This window comes from Mycetomoellerius zeteki, unplaced genomic scaffold (assembly GCF_001594055.1).
Source record: "Mycetomoellerius zeteki isolate Tzet28-1 unplaced genomic scaffold, Tzet1.0 scaffold228, whole genome shotgun sequence".
Taxonomy (NCBI): Eukaryota; Metazoa; Arthropoda; class Insecta; order Hymenoptera; family Formicidae; genus Mycetomoellerius; species Mycetomoellerius zeteki.
Genome location: NW_017257203.1, coordinates 1,975,839 through 1,996,417, shown reverse-complemented (window position 1 = coordinate 1,996,417; position 20,579 = coordinate 1,975,839). Strand labels below are relative to the sequence as shown.

The following is a 20,579-nucleotide window of genomic DNA, read 5'->3' as shown; positions in this document are numbered from 1 at the left end:
ATCAGATTTTGAGAAATGTGCATTCGCAAATGTTAAACTAAATTTTATTACATCCGAATGCATTTTTATTCATTTATGGGAATTGCATAAAGCATATTTTTATGCTTTTCAATTTTAAAATAATATCAGCTTTTTCTTCGCATCGTGAATATTGCTCAATTCAAAATTCTGAAAAGAAAATGCAGTTTTTCAATCCAATTAAATTCAATTGATTCCAATTAAGTAAAAAAAGTTTTTTTTATTTAATTAATTCAATGGATTTAAAACACGCATAAAAATTTCAATTTATTTTAAACTACTCTCAATTACTGGGCTAATGTTGAATCAATACGTCAGAGACTTTAAACTTTATAACTTTGCAAATATTGCGTCGATACCACGAAATGCAAATTCATTGTTGAAAAAATATTCACACTTCAACATTCAACATTCTTTCAATGTTCTGTATGGGTTAATTGACTGCATTATAAATTATAACACGGCGATAATGATTATTAATATGTATATTTACTCTTTTGTATTATTAATAATTTTGTATTATTTATAATTAATTAATTATTACATTTAATTAATTAATCAATATGCAAAAATTAATCAATGAATTTTGTTCTTATTGTTATTATATTGTTAAAACAAATATCGTTGAAAACGTTATTTGCGAATAAAATTTGGCATGATAAAACCTAAATATTGTAAAATATAATAATTGAGAATTATTTATTATACATATATCGCTCCCTTATTTTAAAAATGGCACAATCAAAAAAACGTAATTTTCAAGTTATTTACCATGAATAAGTCAATCATCAAAAGCGAATTAACTTAACTTCATAAAAAAATCGTCATTACCCCAAAAAGATCTTTTAAAGTTATAAAAAATGACAAAAATAACATTTCATCATGTTAATATAAGAATATATATATTCTTAACATTTTTGTAATATATTCTTTTTGCCACAATATTATTTAATTAAAATCAAAATTTAAATATTAGTCGGGCTCTCGAAATTAAAAACAATGATAGAATGTATGAGCAATGAAAGCGTTAATACAGCGCGGGAATTGATGGAATATTTTATTTTATACAACAGTATCAAATTGTATCAATATTTTATTTATCTTACAGTAGAGTAAGTTTAAACAATCGCAGTACAGATCGTAGCGCGCGCTTGCGCACTTAAAGTGGTGACCTCCGGATTTCAAACCGTGGTTATGCGTATGTGTTACACGTTTCCGTAAAATATAAGTGAAATTATAATAAACAATGTGAATTGCGATACAAAATATACATCGTACACTTGTGGAAAACTCGTTGCTACTTTTTTTACATGCTTTAGCTGGATTTTTCACATACCTTCGGCAATGCAACAACGTCAGTGTAAAATTCAAGAAACTTCCGTTCGCAACGTTATTACTACTCGTACAGCTTTCGGTTCATAAGATATTCCCTCGAATTTAAACGTTATAAAGCTTTCTGTTCGTTGAATACACAGCTGTATACCTAAATATTTCTCCATTTCAGATCCCGTTCTTCGGAAGCGAAATACGAGCATGCAAGTCGTATACCAACTTCGCACCACTTCGCACAGCGGAAGCAACTGAAGTTCGCCGCTGGTACGCGAGGCGCGCGCGAACCGCACCGAAGTGAAGTAGGCACCTTCGACAGACAACTTCGAACCTCTACGTGCGCGCGAGTGGAGGCTCCCCTCCGTCTGTGTTTCGTTCGGTGCTCCGTTCCTGCTCCAGGTCGACCGTTGATCGAGACAAAGGTGTGATTATCTCACGTTTCCTCGCGATTTGCTCAATCGTGGTCGCTACGTACATTCATTCATATCAGCTGTCACGAACGTCGACATCCACGAGGCTCGGTGGTTTGATGCCATTTTAGATGAAACGCGTGAGAAACATTTATGGTCATCGATGACCCGAATTATCGAGAGTCGAATCCTTAAAAAGAATCTCTTTGCCCTTCAATGTCCGCTTTGATCCTGTTTGATCCTCGAGAGCGCGCTCGGCGATACTTTTTCATTACATTGTTTTTTTTTGGTTATGTTGACCGAGGATGAATTAGCGTAATCAGACGCAATTCGACGGTTGATCGCCTGCCACGTTCACGGCGACTTTGACCGGATTCTGATAAATTTATTCGGTGATTAACTTAGCCAGCAGAATTAAAGTTCTCTTAAAACAGAAGAATAGTTTTAAACTATGTAACTTGCTGTCCCTAATCTAATCCTTTTCCATATGTTAAACAACAACAAATTAATAATTCCGTTATTAATAAGATAATACAATTGTTATTTGATAAGTTAATTACTGGTTAACTCGATTAAAGTTTGATTCGAAATCAGCCTTAGTTTTTTTTTATTACTGGTGCTCCATTAAAGAAATATATACTTTAGCATATCTTTCTTGTGTCTCAATGCTGTTTTCCTTTCAATTTTCTTTACTGTTTTTTACTTGCTAATTGCAGGGTAATTTGATATTATATATAGCATAATGATAATGGAATATAACATGTTGGATAACGTCTTCTTTGCAGGAGCATTTTTTCACTGAGTACTGATGGCTGTCAAGGGACTAGTCTCGTCGATTGTCAAGTTTCTGACAGACCAATTGCAAGATGGCGATATAACTGCTGATTCACGAGAGAGTTTGGAAGTAGCAATCCAGTGTCTGGAGAGTGCTTATAATGTACAAGCCTCTGATGCTCCCGCAAACGTAAATCTGCATCAAATTTATAAAAATGCAATGGAGAATGCTACGCCGGTTCTGGGTCCAGAAGCTACGCCGGAAGCAAAAGCTGAAGCAGAAAGATTGAAAAACGAAGGCAATGCACTTATGAAACAAGAGAAACATCATGAAGCGCTTGCCAATTACACAAAGTACGCATAGTTTCTTTTTATTAATTTGAGTAAATATTGTTCTTTTTTTAACTTAAGCTTGCTCGCTTACAGGGCAATAACATTAGATTCTCGCAATGCAGTGTATTATTGTAATAGAGCTGCCGTTCATAGCAAACTTGGTAATCACACCTTAGCTATTAAAGACTGTAACACGGCGCTTTCTATTGATCCATCGTACAGCAAGGCATACGGTCGATTAGGTTTAGCATATTCAAGTTTGGAGAGGCATAAAGAGGCTAAGGAGAGTTATGAGAAAGCCTTAGCGATGGAACCGGATAACGAGAGTTATCGAAACAATTTGCAATTGGCGGAAGAGAAATTGGCCCAATTAGGTGTCAATCAGTCTCTCCCTAATTTACCCGGAATGGATTTGAGCGCTCTTTTAAGCAATCCTTCTTTAATGAATATGGCGCGTCAGATGTTATCCGACCCAGCTATGCAGACCATGATGTGTAATCTTATGTCTGGTAACGTGGAAGAGGGTGGTCGCATGGAATTACTCATAGAGGCGTAAGTTTGATAGAATACAATCATAAATTTTAGCATTTAGTTCAAAAAATAATATACTGATATACAACAAAACTCAAAAACGATCATTTTCCAGTTGCTTGCAAAAAAAAACGGAAAAACGTAAAGAAAAAAAGAACTTTTATTTTTTTAAAATCAGTTATTACATTAAAATTGTATTTTAAAATTAATATTATAAAATTTTAATGATTCAAAATATTCAAACTTATTTTCTGGAAAATTCTATTTTTTGAGTTGTGTCCTTGTAGCAAATGAGGGATATGTGACTTGTGTGAATTCTGTATGTATGCATATAAATATTTCAGAGGCCAACAATTGGCGCAGCAAATGCAGAACGCAAACCCCGAGTTGATCGAGTCGCTGAGACGGCAAATGGGCGGCAATCCGAACGATCCGGAACCACCGCAACAAAATTAAAGTACGGCTGGTTGTGTGATAGATGGACATGAACTTTATGGACATCATAGCTGACTTTTTCTCATTTGTAGTTACAGATCAATACATTGTATCGTTTTCTAACGAACGCCGTAAGGCAAGATTTACAGCTTCAATGATAATTTTATCATATATGTACGCGATAACGCGCATACCATAAAATTCATTTCATAGATTAGCCGTTACGGGTGTAACAGCGGGCCTCTCTTCTCTTCTCATCTTCTCTTTAGCTATTGTACAATTTTTTATAGCATGCTAAAGATTGATACAACGTGACAATGTTTTTTAATTGTCACGATAATTTGAGTGACTACAATAATTGAGTGGTATCCAATTTTCCGCATCATCCAGGGCATTATTTCTAGATCGTGCACTGTATTACGAATGATAACTACGCGTGAATTTATATAACACAACTGTTCATAATGTCTCGGTTGAATAACTGATGAACATTCAATTGACGCGAAATATACACGAATTCATGATATCGATCGAATTGCAAATCATTGTTTAATATTTTATTCATATTATATTACACACATATGTACGAAATTGAATTTTTCTGTCAACATTTTAAAAATAATTATTGCATGATTGTTGATTGATGAAATCTTTGGGCTAAACACAGACGGAAACTTTTGCATATCAAATTTACAGTCTCACGTTTCTCGAATATACGAATTTCTTAGCACACTGCATATTAAAAATAACGGCAACATGCTAATACTAACAAACAAATTGTAATAAAAATTGTAGCATGAAGGAAATATTCGGATTTCTTTTCTATTATTTCGCCGTATTTCTTCCAATTAGACAAGTGGAAAATTCTTCACCCATTGTGAGATATTAATGGATAATTTAGAAAAAAAATCGAAATTACAAACAAATAAAAAGTTTCCGACAAACACACTCGTCTCTGACTTGTTGTGCTGTGAGTTACTAAAGAATCCTCGATAGAATTGATTACATCTCTTGTTTCCTTTGTTTTTTTTTCTTTTTTTTTTTAGGGGAGCGATTTCGATGCGTTAACTGAACGAGATAGAGACAGGGGCGCATACAAGTGTAGTGTAATTCGCGCGATGCGCTTTCTATCCGCAAGAAGAAAAGAAGCTGCGCGATATGTTGCGGTCGAAGAGCGTGACTTATCGGCGATATCTTTGTAAGACGAGCGTTCGCTACGCGTTGATAATCAACGGATACGGTTTCTTCGGGTGAGATGCGCGTACATACGTAAGTTTCATTAACGGCCGCATTCCCCGTATTCCATGGACTCGGCCGGCTGAGCATGAGCGCTGATGAGCGCCGGCCAATTCCACGTGCGTCACGCGATGACATCATTCTTATTTGGCCACCACGCGCGCGCGCGTATTACATACACCCGCGCACATACTTTTAAGAATACGCACGCGCAGATGGCGTGTATATGTCAGTTATATTGGTGATTGATACACTCAAGAGAGAGCGTTATCCATGATTAGAAGCGGATAGCTCATAGGTTTTCTTTCGGATCAGCTGATTGTCAAAGTCCGCTCGCGAATAAAGCGCTGTAGAGTGCTGCTTATTAAAAAAAAGAATCGGAGCTCCGTTCGTGTATGAAGAATTCCGAATTACTCATTAATTCGTCCGTTAATTCGAATCTTTATTCCTTCGAACGTCATCATCGAGAAATCCCATCTCCGCGTCCTTGAACTCCTCCGTAAAAGAAAGGAGAGGGATAGGAAATATAACGCTCGAGACCATTTCATTTCGCAGGCAATTGGGGGGGAAATTCTTGACGCCGGCATTTATTTTATCCGGCCAATAAGCCGGTTAATGACACACTACGTGCAGCACGCACAGCGCAACGCATCAGCGTGAAATTAGTTTGTCGGTTAAAAAAAAATCTGCACGATTGAAAAAGTGTAGATACGTAAATTTCCTGTATATTATTCCTCCGCGATTATGATGTAATTATTAAATAGGTTATTAATTCTTCTCTCTTGCAACAAATAAAAAAAACTTCGAAAGATTTTTATATATAATATTTGAAAACTACATCTTTTTTTATATCAATTAACTAATTTTTATTCTTTACGCTAAAAATGTATGCAATACTATACATTTTTTTGATATTTCCGTCGACTTTGCAATATCTTTATCTCGCACGGTCTTAAAACGCAAAGAGAAGTGTAGATTCAAGAAATGCTTTGAGCATTTTCGTTTCTCTAAATTTTCCCAAATTTACGTGTCGCAACGCAACGACGGTAAACGGTCGCAAATGCAGAGACACGGTGGAGGAACAGCCGCTTATTTACATATTTTCCAACCCTTTCCGTCATCCGCCTACAAGTGACAGCGGTACGAAGCGAGAAGCGTGAAGTGTGCGCAAAGTTCCTTCCACAGGTCCGTGACGTGCGGTGCGCGCCGGTGACACGTGATTCGCCGATTTCGGAAGCAGGACTGGAGCGAGGCGTCGTGAATGGCGGGCGCCACGCGGCCCCGAGAGCGACGGCGAATTTCCAAATGGATCCCGTTGAATCATTTTGTAGATCTCGCAGCGGTTTTTACGATCGATGGTTGCGGCTTGACTCTCGTGAAAATCAATCAGAATTCGCAAACAATCGGTGGAAATGTATTGTGACGAAAATCGGATGCAAGGTGAATCCAGCATATGCCGCCAAATACACATTCTTTTGCATCTTCAGATTTTTCTATTCTGTTCTTTTTTTTCTCCATATTATTTAGGCGCTCACAATAGAAGAAATATTAGGAACAAGATAAGTATAATTAAATGAAAATAAAGAAATTAGGAATAGAGATTAAATATAACGCACAAATGGATAAGACATTTATGTATCTTTATTATCTTATTTGTATTCGTTGCGTTTTTAATCGTCTAATTTCTTTATTTTTAATATTTAATACATCTATTCAGATTAGATGTAATACGTTGGAATTGAGTAATTATTTTGATATCTGTTTACATAAATATAATTTATTGTTATTAAATATGCTTATGAGAATCATTTCTTTGGAAAAAGTCATATGGTTACAATCAATTAATTAATCTTTATTTTCGATTTACCGAAAACGTCATGTTACAATGCATGTTATAAATAATAAAAACATATGAAAAAATAATATTGTATCGCACGAAATCAATGTCCCGTTTACTCTAATAAATTTAAAATCATTGACCCGGTTTTGTGAAGCCAGCGCGACAATCGCCCTAAGTACGCCGGTGCTTGGCACGTCCCTGAGACGAGCTGAAGTTGCCGCTGTCGCCGCTCAGCCCCCACCACCGCGGCCATTCGCCGCACACTCAACAGATTGAGGTGTGGCCAACGAGGGCAGCCATTTTCTTGATTTTCTGTCGCAAGATTTCAGGTAAATACGCAAATATATCTTAAATTAACGCCGATCGGAGTGGTGAGAGGGTGCGTGGTGCGTCGTGCGTGCGGACGTCGCGAGCGTTTCCGGGCGCGTTGAAGATCCCACCGGGACGTCGGGCCTCGAGTACGGTGCTAAAAGAGAGAGAAAAAAAGGAGCCTCCTTCTCCGTGAGCAGAGTAAGGAAGAGAGAGGGAGAGAGCGAGACAGGGATAAGTAGACGGGGGGGAGAGAGAAAGAGAGGGTCGCGCCAGGAGCTCTCGAGGGAGTGCCATGCGTTGCGAATCTCGTCCGCTCGGTATCACCGCACGGCGAGGCGCGCTCTGAACACGGTGTCTGGACGGTATCTCGGTTCAGTTCACAAGTTCGATTCCGCGTCGCCCGTCGGTCGTGCGTTTGCGATTCGTGCTTAGTCTACGTCCACGTCGTCATCGTTATCTTGGTCGCCGCCGTCACCGCCGCCACCACTGCCGAGTGCCGCGGAGCCGAGCAAGTAAATCCGTGCGACGGAACTCTTGGAATGTTCTCGGGCTCTACCTGACACTACGTGGCCGTTTAGTCCAGTAAGTAAACGCCTCTTTCGCTCTCTCTTTCTTTCTCTCGCTCTTTCTCTCTTCCTCTTTCCACTGCCGCGACGATTGTTCCGTGTATCCCCCTGTTACGCCACACCACGCACTCTCGTGCCGTCGCTTCCCTTTTCTTCCTCCCTCCCCCCTCCCCCGCCTCCCCTCTCGAGTTCTCGCGAGTGGTGCGAGTTTCCTCCAGAAAAGGAAAATCGTGTGAGTGCAGTTAAAAAGTACAGACACCTTGTGCTTTTATCGCTTCGCTCCCCCCCCTCCCCCCCGCCCCGAAGGCCGAAATCGTAATTGTGCGGCTGATCTACGATCGGTCGACGTCTCGCCTTCGTGACAGCGGTCTCGATCGTGCCGGATGTTGCCCGACGACGACGTTTCTTCTCCCCCCACCTCCCCCGCCCCCGCGTAAACGAATTCTGAGGTACGTGCGCGCTTTTGACGTGACGCGATTGCGCCTCGAACGTGCCCAGCATCGTCCGGGGAGACCTCGGGTACGTTCCACTCTCGATTCCGCTCTCGCACCGCGCTCCGCTTTCCCATCGGCGTAAAGATCCTCGGGAAGGATTTCCGCGACCGCGTTGAAGAGGAAAAAGGAGAAAGAAAGAGAGAGAAAAGAAGTAAAGAGAATCCGCGACTGTTGAAAGGAACGCGCTCCTGGATCACCGAGGTCTGTTACTCTCGATCGGCACTTTCTACACCTCGCCTCCTTTCTCCGTGCCACCGCGAGTGCGCGAGTACGGACGCCTCGTATACGCGAGCGAGTGCAGAAGAGTGCAAATAGCGTGAGCGAGCGAACGGGCGGACCTGCCGGACATCCCGGACGTTAGTGGCGTCTCCCGAGAATCTCGCGTCATCGTTAGCGTCTTCTAGGCACTTGCGTCATCGATGGCGTCCTGAGTATCCGCTACGAAATCTCCTTTCGTCTTTCTCTCCTACGCGCGCGCGCGCGCGCTTTCCTCTTTCGCCTCTGCGACAGTGCGACCTTGGCCGTTGTTCGCTATCCGTCCTCATCGCGGTGGAAAGTATAGGTTAGTTTCGCCGAGAGACATACTCCTTAGGTCTCGTTCGCTTTAGATATACTCTTTTTAAACTTTATTTCTATCTATCTTTCTCTCTTTCTCTTCTCACTCTCTTTTGAGACGTTTCCGATGCGAAAAAGTGTGAAAAGAGATTCAGGTCTGTCTCTTTTAACTCTACGCTTGTTCTCTTTCTCTTTCTCTATGATTCTACCTCTACTTCTCATCTTTACGAAAACCGCGAGTACGTCTTCCTTTTGTTTCAAGCACAGAGGGTGTAATGAGTGACAAGCGCGATTGAAAGGAACACATACACACACCCCTCCCGAGGTAGCAATATTGTCGTCCTCGTAGGAGAGGCGCTCGGCAACTGGATTTAGGGGTCATCAGAGGTGACTGCTGCATGTCTTCTGACGCCGATCGCTTGCTCGTCCTCGTGGAACTCTATGTTTCGAAGAAATACACGAAAGGGTTGGTCCCAGCTTGACGTACAATATTCTATCGACACTCGTTTCATGTAGCGGCATGTACTTTTTTCTCACACCCTCTTTCTCTCTCTCTTTTTCTCTCTCCCCCTTTCCGATAAGTTGTGAGCGACGTGTGTAAATTGCGAAACAAAGGACTCGTTCCTGCGTGTCGGGAATCGTGATATCGACGTGGACGCGATCGTCCGTCGCGCGAAACGCTCGGCCGGCTTCGTTTTCGAGGCTGAAAGAGAGACGATATCTGATTTGAGTTGACATTCTGTCAACAGGAAGAAATTCTTGTGGCGACTCTCTTGTACCTCATAGACAATATTTCATGTGCTTTCGTTTTTGTGTAACTTGGCTGAATATCATCATACTTTATTATTGCGATGAGATACAAGACATGAGGGGCCAAACTTTTGCATCCAAGCTTTTTTCTCCCTTTGTTGCTATCATTTAGTAACTTCTTTTTGAGTTAGTCGCTCTTTTAATTCGCTTTTTTTTTTTAGTAGGTGACCATATTTCAGATTGTCGAACGTGTGGCGCCTTAAAGGTTGAGATTGCCTTTGAATTCTTGTGGGACTCTATATAGCGCATTGTCATGTACATATTTGTACAGTGCACCACCGGATTTGATTTACGTTTTGTTGGATGGTTCTTCTCTAATGGATACATACAGCATTTGATATTGCATGCCTAACTGCAAGTAATTTTACCAATGTCTTCTTTTCTTTGCATGTAGTCTTTTGATAGATTATCATTTCACTGCATAAGGTACAGTCTTTGATTGAAAAGAACTTGATATAATAAATGTGACCCTTGTGTGTGGACCAATCAATATAAGGCACTACTATAAATGTTACATTTCGTATGTCATGCTGTCCTGAATGTAGTAAAATATTAAAGACCCTACCTTATGTAGAAAGAGCCACAACGAATGTAATATATCAATTGAAATGTGTACATAGGTCGTTGAATACGTACTGACAATCGCCTGCTGAAAACCTCGTAGCATATATATATATACATACGTACCGTGTAGAATATGTATATGTATACATATATCATATGTATACATTTCTTTCTTTTTAATATCAGAAGGGAAAGAATTAAGAAACAGTCTTTTAAGTTTCATGTAGTCTATAATGAAGGAAGATCTCGGATTTATGCAATTTTTAACATAGAACAGAATGTATATATATATTTAAATATGAAATATATATATATGAAAATATATATGCATTTATTGATATGTGTGCTGTATGGTGTATATGCGTTCATCTCGCAGCTTCCTTTACCTATATCTAACATATAAAATGTCCACTTAAAACAGAGACGCTGAAAGAATGATTAAAAACATGATGGAAACCATCGTGGGCTCGTGCATCGGATTGCCAAGCAAACCGATGTTTTATCAGGTATCGGTATCAGGTACGACCCAGTCAGTATCCTAAAGACTTCGGTCCTCGTAGGTCCCGCTTTTTCGTAACGCGATCGAGTAGACTACAGGAGTTTAGAATATATCTCTTTCTTGTCACTTGCTTTGTAAATAGTAATATATTGATACCACAAGTAAAATAGTAAAGCAGCCAAAGGGAATTTTTATTCTCCCAAAAGGAAGACATCGTCTTCTATGAGATCGACTTCTGAAGTAGAGACTGCGATAAAATCGAGGAAGAAAAAAGCAAGGAATAAAATAGCTTACGAGGTTTGAGACATTATTTTATTACGCTCCGACAAGAAGAGGTGTAGATAACGCGAGTTACACAGTCTCACGAAGGTTCACCCTAATTTTCTTCTTCCTAACTCTATCCTGAAGAACGCTTCTTAGCCTTATCACTTCTTTCGTATTTGTATTACACGCTTTCGATTACAAGTATTTGCTCTGCTCCACTCTAATTGTAGTAAGTAACTGACGCTGTATAAGGGAAGCAAGTTTACTAATGTAATCAATCACTGACTCTAATTCTTAATTCTTTCCAGATATCTCTTGCGTCTTATCGATATATTTCGTTTTCCGTAATATGATTCATGTATGCCACGAATCTTTCACTCCGCATGCTTTTAGTTCAAACGACCTGGTAGTTTCCTGTATAATATCGCAATTAGTTGATCGAAATTCTTAATCGATATCAATTTGGTGTTATCTCTTAGATTGTAAGGTATTCCAAACTGTATATGTTGACACGTAAAGTACATGTCCTGAAAGATTTGAATTTACAGAGTAACGCTCATCTTTTACACTTAACAAGCATAAGGTTACTTGTTGTATAGATAATGTTAGTAAGAAAGTCTATTCTGCCCGATTACTTCATACGTAAGATGGAAACAGTTTGAAAATATGTTATGCTTCGTACAAATGAGTCACAATTAGCGAGAAACGCGATAAAAGCATAACTAGCGAACGTTATCGCATTGAACACAATATGATTGCGAAATTAATCGGAATAATAAAAAAAGAATACTATATCTGTAAAAAGTAGTAAGTTATTATTGGTGGAGGACCGCCCATTTTTTGACAGTTATAAAAATATATAAGATGCCTCCCCCCCGGGATTTCACCTTGAGGCACACAGAGTATTATCTCCCCCTTTATGCAGATAAAACTACATTGATAAACCGATAATACGAATTAGTCGTTTAAGATAAAATAAATCTATATATATTGTCAAGTTCTTTTTTATATATATGTAAATATGTACATTCCATATACAATAATATTACGATACAGTAGAGAGGATTTGACGATTTTAGTACATTAGGATTTTGGTATCGATTTGATCGCAATTGTGAAAGTTATCACTAACTTGTAATAAATGTACCATGCCACACGTTCTGCTTTTCGTATCAATCAATATTCTCATACATTTCTAAAGTGATAAATGTTCTAAATGAACAGTGTCAAACTATACATCATCATGCCGATTTTTGTTTCACTACCACTATACATACCACGTATACTCTTTTGTATTTTAGGATTCATGGCAGCCATTAGGAAGAAGTTGGTTATTGTAGGCGATGGTGCTTGTGGTAAAACATGTCTTCTCATAGTGTTCAGCAAAGATCAGTTTCCTGAGGTGTACGTACCCACAGTATTCGAGAACTATGTCGCCGATATCGAGGTGGATGGTAAACAGGTGCGTCTCGTTAAAATATTTTCCTTATTACCTTCGTCAAAAGATCTGCTAAAATTCCTCTTAACGACCTTTCTCGCTTCTTCGAACAGGTGGAACTGGCTCTTTGGGACACAGCTGGACAAGAAGATTACGACAGGTTGCGTCCGTTGTCGTATCCAGACACGGATGTTATCTTAATGTGCTTCTCCATCGATAGTCCCGATTCCTTGGAGAACATTCCCGAGAAGTGGACACCAGAGGTGAAGCACTTCTGCCCAAACGTGCCCATTATCCTTGTTGGAAATAAAAAAGACTTGCGCAATGATCCTAATACCATCAAGGAGCTCGGCAAGATGAAACAAGAGCCAGTTAAGCCTGAGGAGGGTAGGGCCATGGCGGAGAAAATCAATGCTTTCGCCTACCTTGAGTGTTCTGCCAAAAGCAAGGAAGGCGTAAGGGAAGTTTTCGAAACGGCAACTCGAGCTGCATTACAAGTACGTTTCAATTACCTATTCTAATAGTAATTACTAAAAAAAATGAGAAAATCAGAGTTGGTCCCAAATCGTTAAGTTGGGAGTTAATATTATATATTTTAATATTACAATATTACTTGATATTTATTGTTATCGTTGTTAATACACGTATTAATGCAAATATATCTTAAAATCTTAGGTAAAGAAGAAGAAGAGGGGAAGGTGTAGGCTTTTTTAAGATGTTGTGACAAGTGAGCCCGTGGTTATGGGCAAAATTACGGAATTGCGGAACTAGCTGCAAAAAAGCTAGTCATAATACCGCAGACAAGATGTACATTATAGTTTTCCATAAGATTATAAGTATACTTGTATTGAATTTACTTAGTATTTCTCGAGTCCTTTTAGTTTCATATCAATGAAACACTGATAGAACTCGAGCAATACTAACTAAATTCAATACAAGTATACTTATAATCTTACGGAATTAAATGATTAAAACAAAAAAAATGATTGTCATACCAACAGCTATCTACGGTACACAATTAACTTTATCATTGTAGTAATTACTACTATTATTATTATTGTCATTAATATAATTAATATTATTATAATTATTATATGCATTCTACACCTTTATTTTTTAATCGTAGTGTCTCTTTATTTTGGTAATAAACAAAATGAAAGAAAAATTTTTGAGCGAATTGAGATAAAATATCAATAAGTTAGAATATCAAAATGTTGAATACGCAAAACGTGCAAAATACACTCAAAGAGTAATAAGACTCAGAGAAACAATTCGAGAGAACTTTGAATCTTGCATCTTGCTTTTTTATTAAAAATCGTTGCATTTTTGTGAATTTTAAATGATGAAAAGAAAGTAAACGAACATTTATTATATTATAAACGCGCATAGATAGATCAGCAGATCACTTTGACTTTTAAGATATCAATTAGATTAAATGTGTGTATTATTATATTTTATTATTATTATTATTATTACTTTATTATAATTATTGTACGATGATACTAACATAACGGAGATTATAACAGCGACTACATTTATATTTATGTATTTCGGGGAACGCGTTCTTTGTGTATGACCAAACCGTGACTGGACTTGCGATTTGCGTTTTTTTATACACATACGCCATCGATATCTTTAGCGTATGATGTACTAAACTCGGAGATTATCGGTTGCGTACAACGACGCCGTATATCTCGCTTAATTTTGTGTGCCACAATTGTAGAGCCGAGCTGTTTCGTAAAATTCACACCAATGTTCGACCTATTTGTTTCGCCATGAGCTCTTCCCGTTTCGCTTATGCTGTCGTTTATGCCGCGATGAAAAGAGAAAGGATGATGCTACACTCGTCTTCTATAGATCCGTCTAATCTGTAAGATTATTGTAATGAAAAAATTGTCTCTTACAAAGGTGATGTTGAATTAACGGCCGCGTAACGCGATGCCTCTCTCGGCCGTTAATTCAATGGGCTCGACTGCGGAATTGTGTTCACTAAGTTCTCTCCTCGTTTCTCTTAGCGAATAGTAGATCTTGTTATTACACAGTACGCTTTTACGAAACTTCTCAAAGACACCTGAAGGAAAAAGAAGCTTAGCGACACTTACTTAAGATACTTCTGCCATGAGCAAACGCGCGCACGACGGATTCGTAGAAAGGAAAGAAAAGGAAGGAAGGCGGAGAAAGAAAGTGAGAAAGAGAGATGACGATAGAATGGGAGATGTATATTAAGCGATTAAGTTTGCCTGAGTTAATGAGTGCTTTGGGAAATACGTGTCGAATACACGCTCCACTCTACAGGTCGCGCGTCGCTGTGAAGCTCGAAAGTGTTCTTTTTATATTGAGTTTCGTGATATATAAATGTGTATATATATATATATATATAAATTATATATACACATCTCTATATACGTACATACGTATATTGTATCAATTACGCACCCGAGATATTGTGTATATACATATATGATATAAACTCTACCACATTTTCGCGTATCACGATAAACATACGCGCGTCAAGATTCAAATATCGTTTTTCCAGAGCACACACACATACACACACATTTACACACCACACTACTCATGTATATATATATGTATATATATATATATATATTCCGTCGCATGGCATAAACAGAGAAAGAGAGCAATAAGCAAAAATTAACGAAAACAAGCTTGATCGTTTAGAAAAACAGGCTTTTAATACAGTCACATGAAATTGATCAACGCGCGTTCGATCGAACGAGCCGTTCTTTTCGACGAGCTAACACTAAGAGAAGGAAAGAAGATATGCATGCATCTCCTACGCCCGCACAAATACATATACACACACATACAGGCACACGAGTACTTTTTCCTAAAAGGCTCCGTAAACCTCAAGATTACCTTATCGATAAAACGCGATCTTATATGATTGCCATAAGCTAATCTTTTTCATAAGTAGAGATATTTTGAGACTCGTGTTTAACTGATTTGTACAAGAAGAAAAACCCAAGAAATATGAGAGAAGTATCGGCAGTTTTTTTCCGATGTGTGTGTGCGTGAAATACTAAATCCGATTTTTGTGAATCAGGAAAAAGGAAAAGGGATCATTGATTTGGACTTCCGAAATCTTTCTACCGGCTCACACCCTTTTTCTGCAAAACTACTAATTAAGCTTTTGTATGTAAGACTGTATGATTAACCTACGAACGCTATGATAACAAATTGTAACTAACAATAAACATTTCTTATGACGTATATAATCGGTTCTACTGCTGGATGACCCGTTAATAAAAGCGAGAAAATTTTATTTGTTAGTATCTTTTTTTATTTTAACGTGATACTATTCGTATGTACATCATAAACGATACTTATAATTGGCTTTAGGAAAAAGAATAGAAAATCTTGACGTTTTTCTTATAAAACAATTTATTTTGGCTCTTTTATATATAAACATAAATCGCTGCATTATCTCTTAACTTAGAGTAGTCGAAACACGCGAAATGGAATGGAGTGTTGTTTTCTGTATAACTTCATAATTCGCCAAACATCCTGGGAAAGCATGTTGCGGAAAAAAATTTCAAATCAGTTCTACGCGTTTTATCACGTCATACAATCGTTACAAAGTATACAATTAGTATATGTAGACAATCCTATATGCTAGAGACACTCCCCTCCCTCCCCCTCCCTCCCCCCCATTCGAATATCCATCACTTATTGCAAAACGTCTCGCGGAAAACCCATGATATCTGCACTCTAAGAGTTATTTCTGTTTATACACATTTGCTCGATCTTGTACTCGAGTTGCTTTGCGTATTACGTGAGAAAAACTCGCGGATCGCTTCGTAGATTGATGCATTAAAAAATGCAAAAACGAACTTTGTGATCGTTTACATAGGTTAATGTCTTATAGTTCATCAGTTCTAGGTTTCAGCGCCTTGCCCTTGCGATCGTAGCCTTTGAGCTCGTCGGTGGAGTGCTTGGCGATATACTTGATGAAGTCGTCAGGCTCGCGACCGCCCTCATATCTGACTGGATTATCCTTAGCATCCTTGGGCGCCCAGTAGAGCGTCGGGAAACCGCGTACTTCGTACGGCGCTGGTACGTCGTTCGCTGTGGCGTCGAATTTAATGATCTCGATATCTTCGTCCACCAGTTTCTCGCCTAATTCGTCAAATACTGGTGCCAGTTTCTTACAGTGGCCGCACCAGGGCGCGTAAAACTCGATTAGTGTATCTTTGCCGTTATTGACGACGACTTCGTCGAAATTCTTGGCAACCGCGACCTTCACGTTACCCGTATTGCTATCTGGGATTGGCTCGGATTTGAGATACGGTTCCAAAGCACCGGCCTGCAGATCTTTTAGGAACGTCTCAAACGTGTCCACGGAGAACTCGTCTTTGAGAACAAACTTCTGATTCTTATCATCTCGTGCTAGAATGATTGGCTTATCGCCCTTTGCGTAGTCGATGCCAAAGTCATTCAGTTCGTGCTGGAAGTCATCCTTAGAAGATATGGCGAAGGAGTACGCGGGGAAGTCCTTGGCGACCTTGATGATTCTATTGCGCCAGTAGTTCGTACCCTTGGCGTTCTTCACGTAATCCACATTGTAGTAGGCAATTACCAGAGGGCTCTTGAAGTCCTGCGAGTTGTCGCGAGTGCGTACGCCGACGATACCGTAGCTGTAACAAAGTCAGTGTTAAAAAGTGATTCCAAAATTACCTAAAAGTTTCGATAGAGAGAGAAAGGTGAAATTTACTAGTTCTTGGTAACGAATTCGTTCACGTCATTAATAGAGTCGCTGCCTTTGTATACAATGTTGTTATCTTCGAATTTGTTCTGGAGTATCTTTGGTCGGTAAAGGACAATTCCATTCCTAAAACAAGAAGTGTATTAGTTAATATATTTCATTTCTCGAACAGTTATTTTCTTCACAACCGAATACAGAAAAAAATTATCTCTATAATTCTTGAGAGAGACATACTTGTGAGATACTTTGTCCAAAACTTCCTTCGCCGACGTGTGAGCGAATTTGACTTTCTCTCTGAGCTTTTTGGAAACAGTATGATATGCTGCAGACAATGGTGAATCATCCTTTTCGAAATAACCTATTACGATGACTTCGTCAGTTTCTAGGAACGCCTTGTGGGCCTTTTCGCTAGTCAACTCTTGAGATGCCGGTCCTACTTGGGACTGAAACGATAATCACAGGTAAGAAAATAGTACAACTGGACCTTCATAAATAAATAAAAGATACTAGATATTACCTTCATGTACTTAACAATGCCGGCTGCTTCTCTAGGACCGTTATAGTCAGACCTGACCTCATTATGCTCAAAGATTTTGAGTGTCGGATAACCATTGACGGAAAACTTGTTGCACGTATCCTTTCCAGCCTCTGTACAATCGACTTTGGCGAGCGTGATTGGTGGCTCGCTACCTATGAGCAGCTCAGCTGCTTTTGCATATTCTGGCTTCAGACGTTTACAATGCCCACACCTGTGGCAACAAAATAACACATTTCATTAATTTCCTCTTAAGAATTATGCAATAATTAATAACATGACAAGCTAATTTGTAATAAACTCTTTTGAGATGAATATTCAATAGCTATAGTTTTATATAGTATATATAAAGCTATATAATCTCTAAAAATAGAATTAGAATTATACTTTAGCTTTTTTTTTTATATCTACGTTCAAAACAAGTTTTAATCTTAAAGCAAATATCTTTTTTTAGTTTATATCCTTTTAAATAAAATAATAATGTAAAAACTAGAAAAAGAAAAGAATATAGAAAAGAACAAAAAGATAAAAAAAGAAAAATGTACGATTCACACAGTGAAAAAGCTTTAATATCTATGTTGCAAGATACCAAATAAAGATAACTGTTCATTCGTCAGATTTTAGAGACATTAGAAATTTGGATACGTCATCAAAGCTAATTTAATACCGTATGCCGGCGTTTTGCGTTTCAGTTAGACGCGCAAAAAGTATATCTCTCGATGGAAGATACGAATCTTATCGTCAACAAAGACTTCGTATTACAACGCAACACAGATTAATTACACTATAAAGAGCTTCTCAAACGGTTTCCACTTAGTTAATGACGAATGCTCCGTTTCTCTTTAATCCCAGCTATCCGCAATTTTTCTCTCTATCCTTCTTCGCGAATATTTCGTTTTATTGCGAATGCAGAAGTTTCAAGCGGTAGTTCGTAAATGCGAGAGAAAGGCGTCGATACAACGCGGCCAAAAAAGACAGACCCGACGAAGGAGTCTCTCACCATGGTGCGTAAAACATGACGAGCGTGTTCTCGTGACGCTCGAGCTCGCTCTCGAAGGTCTCATCGGTGAGTTCCAGGACATCCTTCTCGTCGGCGAGGACGCCGAGCAGCAGCAACGGTAGAACAAACAGGCACTTTCGCAACATCCTCACGGCAGTGGGTTGTGTGATTACTGATGGTTGGAAGAAACGTCTGTCAGTATTCAGACACCTACCCGTCCGTCCGTCCGTCACCGTAGACGTGGCTCTTCCACGAAGTACCGTGGCTGGCGATACGCGAGTAACGCGACGCGGACCGCGAGGTGCTGTCGCACGCTGATTGGCTGGCGTACCGCTAGCGCGCCGATTGGCTAACCTATCGCCTCGTGTACCAATTGAGTGGCTTGCTGCCTGCGCGCCGATTGGTCAGTTTATCACTTATGCGCAGGATACCCGGTGTCCAGAAAAAATTCATGCTATGCGATTTCTTATCCGACGAGTTTGACAAATCGAAAGATTGATAGTCTTTAAATCTACATTTTTGCAAATCGAGATTTGATTTCGATTCTTAAACAGATCAACGTCTGGATTTAGCTGATTATAGTTAGATAAGTCACACTGGATTCTAAATAAAAATCCTTATTCCGAACCCAGTAAACAAGAATGGATTAAAATTTTTTCTATCCGAATACGTATTTTAAATAGCAAATACTCTTTTTAGATTTAATTGAATTCAATTGGATTCAATTAGATTCAATTGGATGCGAAAACTGCATTTCCTATTCAAAATTTAGAATTAAACAGTATCCACAATGCACTGAAACAGCTGATATTATTTTTAGATTGAAAGGCGTGGAGATATACTCCATGTAATTCCTATAAATGAATAAAAATGCATTCAGGATTGAAAAGCATTTACTTTAACATTCGTGAATCCATATTTCTGAAAATCTGAATCCATTTCAATCCATTCTCGTTTATTGGGAAAGATACTGCAGTTTCTTTAATTATAAATTGACAAAATATTTAATTTTGATTTCTGGAGATTCTTAGAGAATTTAAATAATTTCAAAAAAGAATTTTCGAACAAATCTGAGACTATGAAATCGAAGAAGTTTTACTCGATATACATGCACCATATATACATGTTTTTATTATTATACCTCTGGTATATACTTATCTGATAACACAAGATGCGACCTCGAGGCGACCAGAAGATAATGTCAGATAATATATTCGAATACATTGTTGATGAAGTTGTCTCCATACCAATTTCTATCACTGCATTAACTTTAACTTTGGTCCAACTATTACTTATATAATCTTTTTTCTAATTCTTAGAAAACTACTGTTACTATTTATTACTATTACTATTTATTTACTTACTATATTTATCTTTTTTCGAATTCTTAGGGCTGATTGTTCCATCTTCGGCTAAATCATATGGTAATTTATCTAATGGATAAACAAAAGAGTAAGATTAAGATTATTAAATAATCTTATTGTTATTATAATTATTAAGATTTAACTATTAAGATAATATTATTTTAGATCGTTTATGTGAGAACACAATCAATATTAAAATGCCTATAACGGCCGAAGCTGGATCTTTAATGCTTCAATCTTGAATTACTAAATATACTACATATATGCATACATATCATATTTGTAATCTTTCGAACTGCGCGCGCCGAATTCTTTTCCGGACTATATAAACGCAATTAAACTACTGTAGTAAACTCACGAATTATAAATTGACAAGTAATTTTAATAATTTTAATGCTCAATCAGGCATCATATTATAAAGATGTTAATATGCTGAAAAACTGTATATATGCAAGTGTATATGTAGTATATTTAGTAATTCAAGATTGAATTATTTAAGCATTAAAGATCCAGCTTCGACCGTTATAGGTATTTTAATATTGATTG

The 20,579-nt window shown here is 38.2% G+C and overlaps 3 protein-coding genes across 10 annotated transcripts; 2 read left to right on the top strand and 1 right to left on the bottom strand.

Moving 5' to 3' along the window:
• The first annotated feature begins 1,658 nt into the window (after positions 1-1,658).
• Positions 1,659-5,432, top strand: LOC108723345 (small glutamine-rich tetratricopeptide repeat-containing protein alpha). Of its 3 annotated transcripts, none has more exons than XM_018449044.1 (4): positions 1,659-1,769; positions 2,543-2,885; positions 2,958-3,416; positions 3,740-5,432. In XM_018449044.1, exons 2-4 carry the CDS (start codon positions 2,566-2,568, stop codon positions 3,849-3,851), a joined length of 891 nt encoding a protein of 296 aa, XP_018304546.1. In that variant the 5' UTR covers positions 1,659-1,769; positions 2,543-2,565; the 3' UTR covers positions 3,852-5,432. The 3 variants fall into 3 exon arrangements, with proteins under 3 accessions (XP_018304546.1, XP_018304548.1, XP_018304547.1); XM_018449046.1 differs by lacking the exon at positions 1,659-1,769 and adding an exon at positions 1,798-1,888; XM_018449045.1 differs by lacking the exon at positions 1,659-1,769 and adding an exon at positions 2,052-2,149.
• Positions 5,433-7,139: 1,707 nt separating this feature from the next.
• On the top strand, positions 7,140-13,213 carry Rho1 (ras-like GTP-binding protein Rho1). Of its 6 annotated transcripts, none has more exons than XM_018448852.1 (5): positions 7,152-7,800; positions 9,101-9,299; positions 12,272-12,432; positions 12,522-12,905; positions 13,084-13,213. In XM_018448852.1, exons 2-5 carry the CDS (start codon positions 9,275-9,277, stop codon positions 13,120-13,122), a joined length of 609 nt encoding a protein of 202 aa, XP_018304354.1. In that variant the 5' UTR covers positions 7,152-7,800; positions 9,101-9,274; the 3' UTR covers positions 13,123-13,213. The 6 variants fall into 6 exon arrangements, with proteins under 6 accessions (XP_018304356.1, XP_018304354.1, XP_018304353.1 ...); XM_018448851.1 differs by having other exon boundaries at positions 9,096-9,299; XM_018448853.1 differs by lacking the exon at positions 7,152-7,800 and adding an exon at positions 8,539-8,840.
• Positions 13,214-15,795: 2,582 nt separating this feature from the next.
• On the bottom strand, positions 15,796-18,937 carry ERp60 (disulfide-isomerase A3). The gene is made up of 5 exons (XM_018448850.1): positions 18,670-18,937; positions 17,652-17,883; positions 17,369-17,577; positions 17,144-17,260; positions 15,796-17,066 (listed from the first exon to the last, which is right to left on the bottom strand). The coding sequence occupies exons 1-5, from the start codon at positions 18,813-18,815 to the stop codon at positions 16,292-16,294; spliced, it is 1,479 nt and encodes a 492-aa protein (XP_018304352.1). The 5' UTR covers positions 18,816-18,937; the 3' UTR covers positions 15,796-16,291.
• Between the last annotated feature and the right edge of the window lie 1,642 nt (positions 18,938-20,579).

What these genes read in the sequence shown, in the direction of transcription:
- Rho1 (XM_018448852.1), top strand. Translation starts at nt 9,275, where the DNA reads ATGTTTCGAAGAAATACACGAAAGG. An exon ending in TCGAGGTGGATGGTAAACAG is followed by an intron (nt 12,433 to 12,521) that starts GTGCGTCTCGTT and finishes TTCTTCGAACAG; the next exon opens with GTGGAACTGGCTCTTTGGGA. An exon ending in CAACTCGAGCTGCATTACAA is followed by an intron (nt 12,906 to 13,083) that starts GTACGTTTCAAT and finishes TTAAAATCTTAG; the next exon opens with GTAAAGAAGAAGAAGAGGGG.
- LOC108723345 (XM_018449044.1), top strand. Translation starts at nt 2,566, where the DNA reads ATGGCTGTCAAGGGACTAGTCTCGTCGATTGTCAAGTTTCTGACAGAC. An exon ending in GCGCTTGCCAATTACACAAA is followed by an intron (nt 2,886 to 2,957) that starts GTACGCATAGTT and finishes GCTCGCTTACAG; the next exon opens with GGCAATAACATTAGATTCTC. An exon ending in ATGGAATTACTCATAGAGGC is followed by an intron (nt 3,417 to 3,739) that starts GTAAGTTTGATA and finishes TAAATATTTCAG; the next exon opens with AGGCCAACAATTGGCGCAGC.
- ERp60 (XM_018448850.1), bottom strand. Translation starts at nt 18,815, where the DNA reads ATGTTGCGAAAGTGCCTGTTTGTTCTACCGTTGCTGCTGCTCGGCGTC. An exon ending in GTCATGTTTTACGCACCATG is followed by an intron (nt 17,884 to 18,669) that starts GTGAGAGACTCC and finishes TTGTTGCCACAG; the next exon opens with GTGTGGGCATTGTAAACGTC. An exon ending in GAATTCGTTACCAAGAACTA is followed by an intron (nt 17,067 to 17,143) that starts GTAAATTTCACC and finishes ACTTTGTTACAG; the next exon opens with CTACGGTATCGTCGGCGTAC.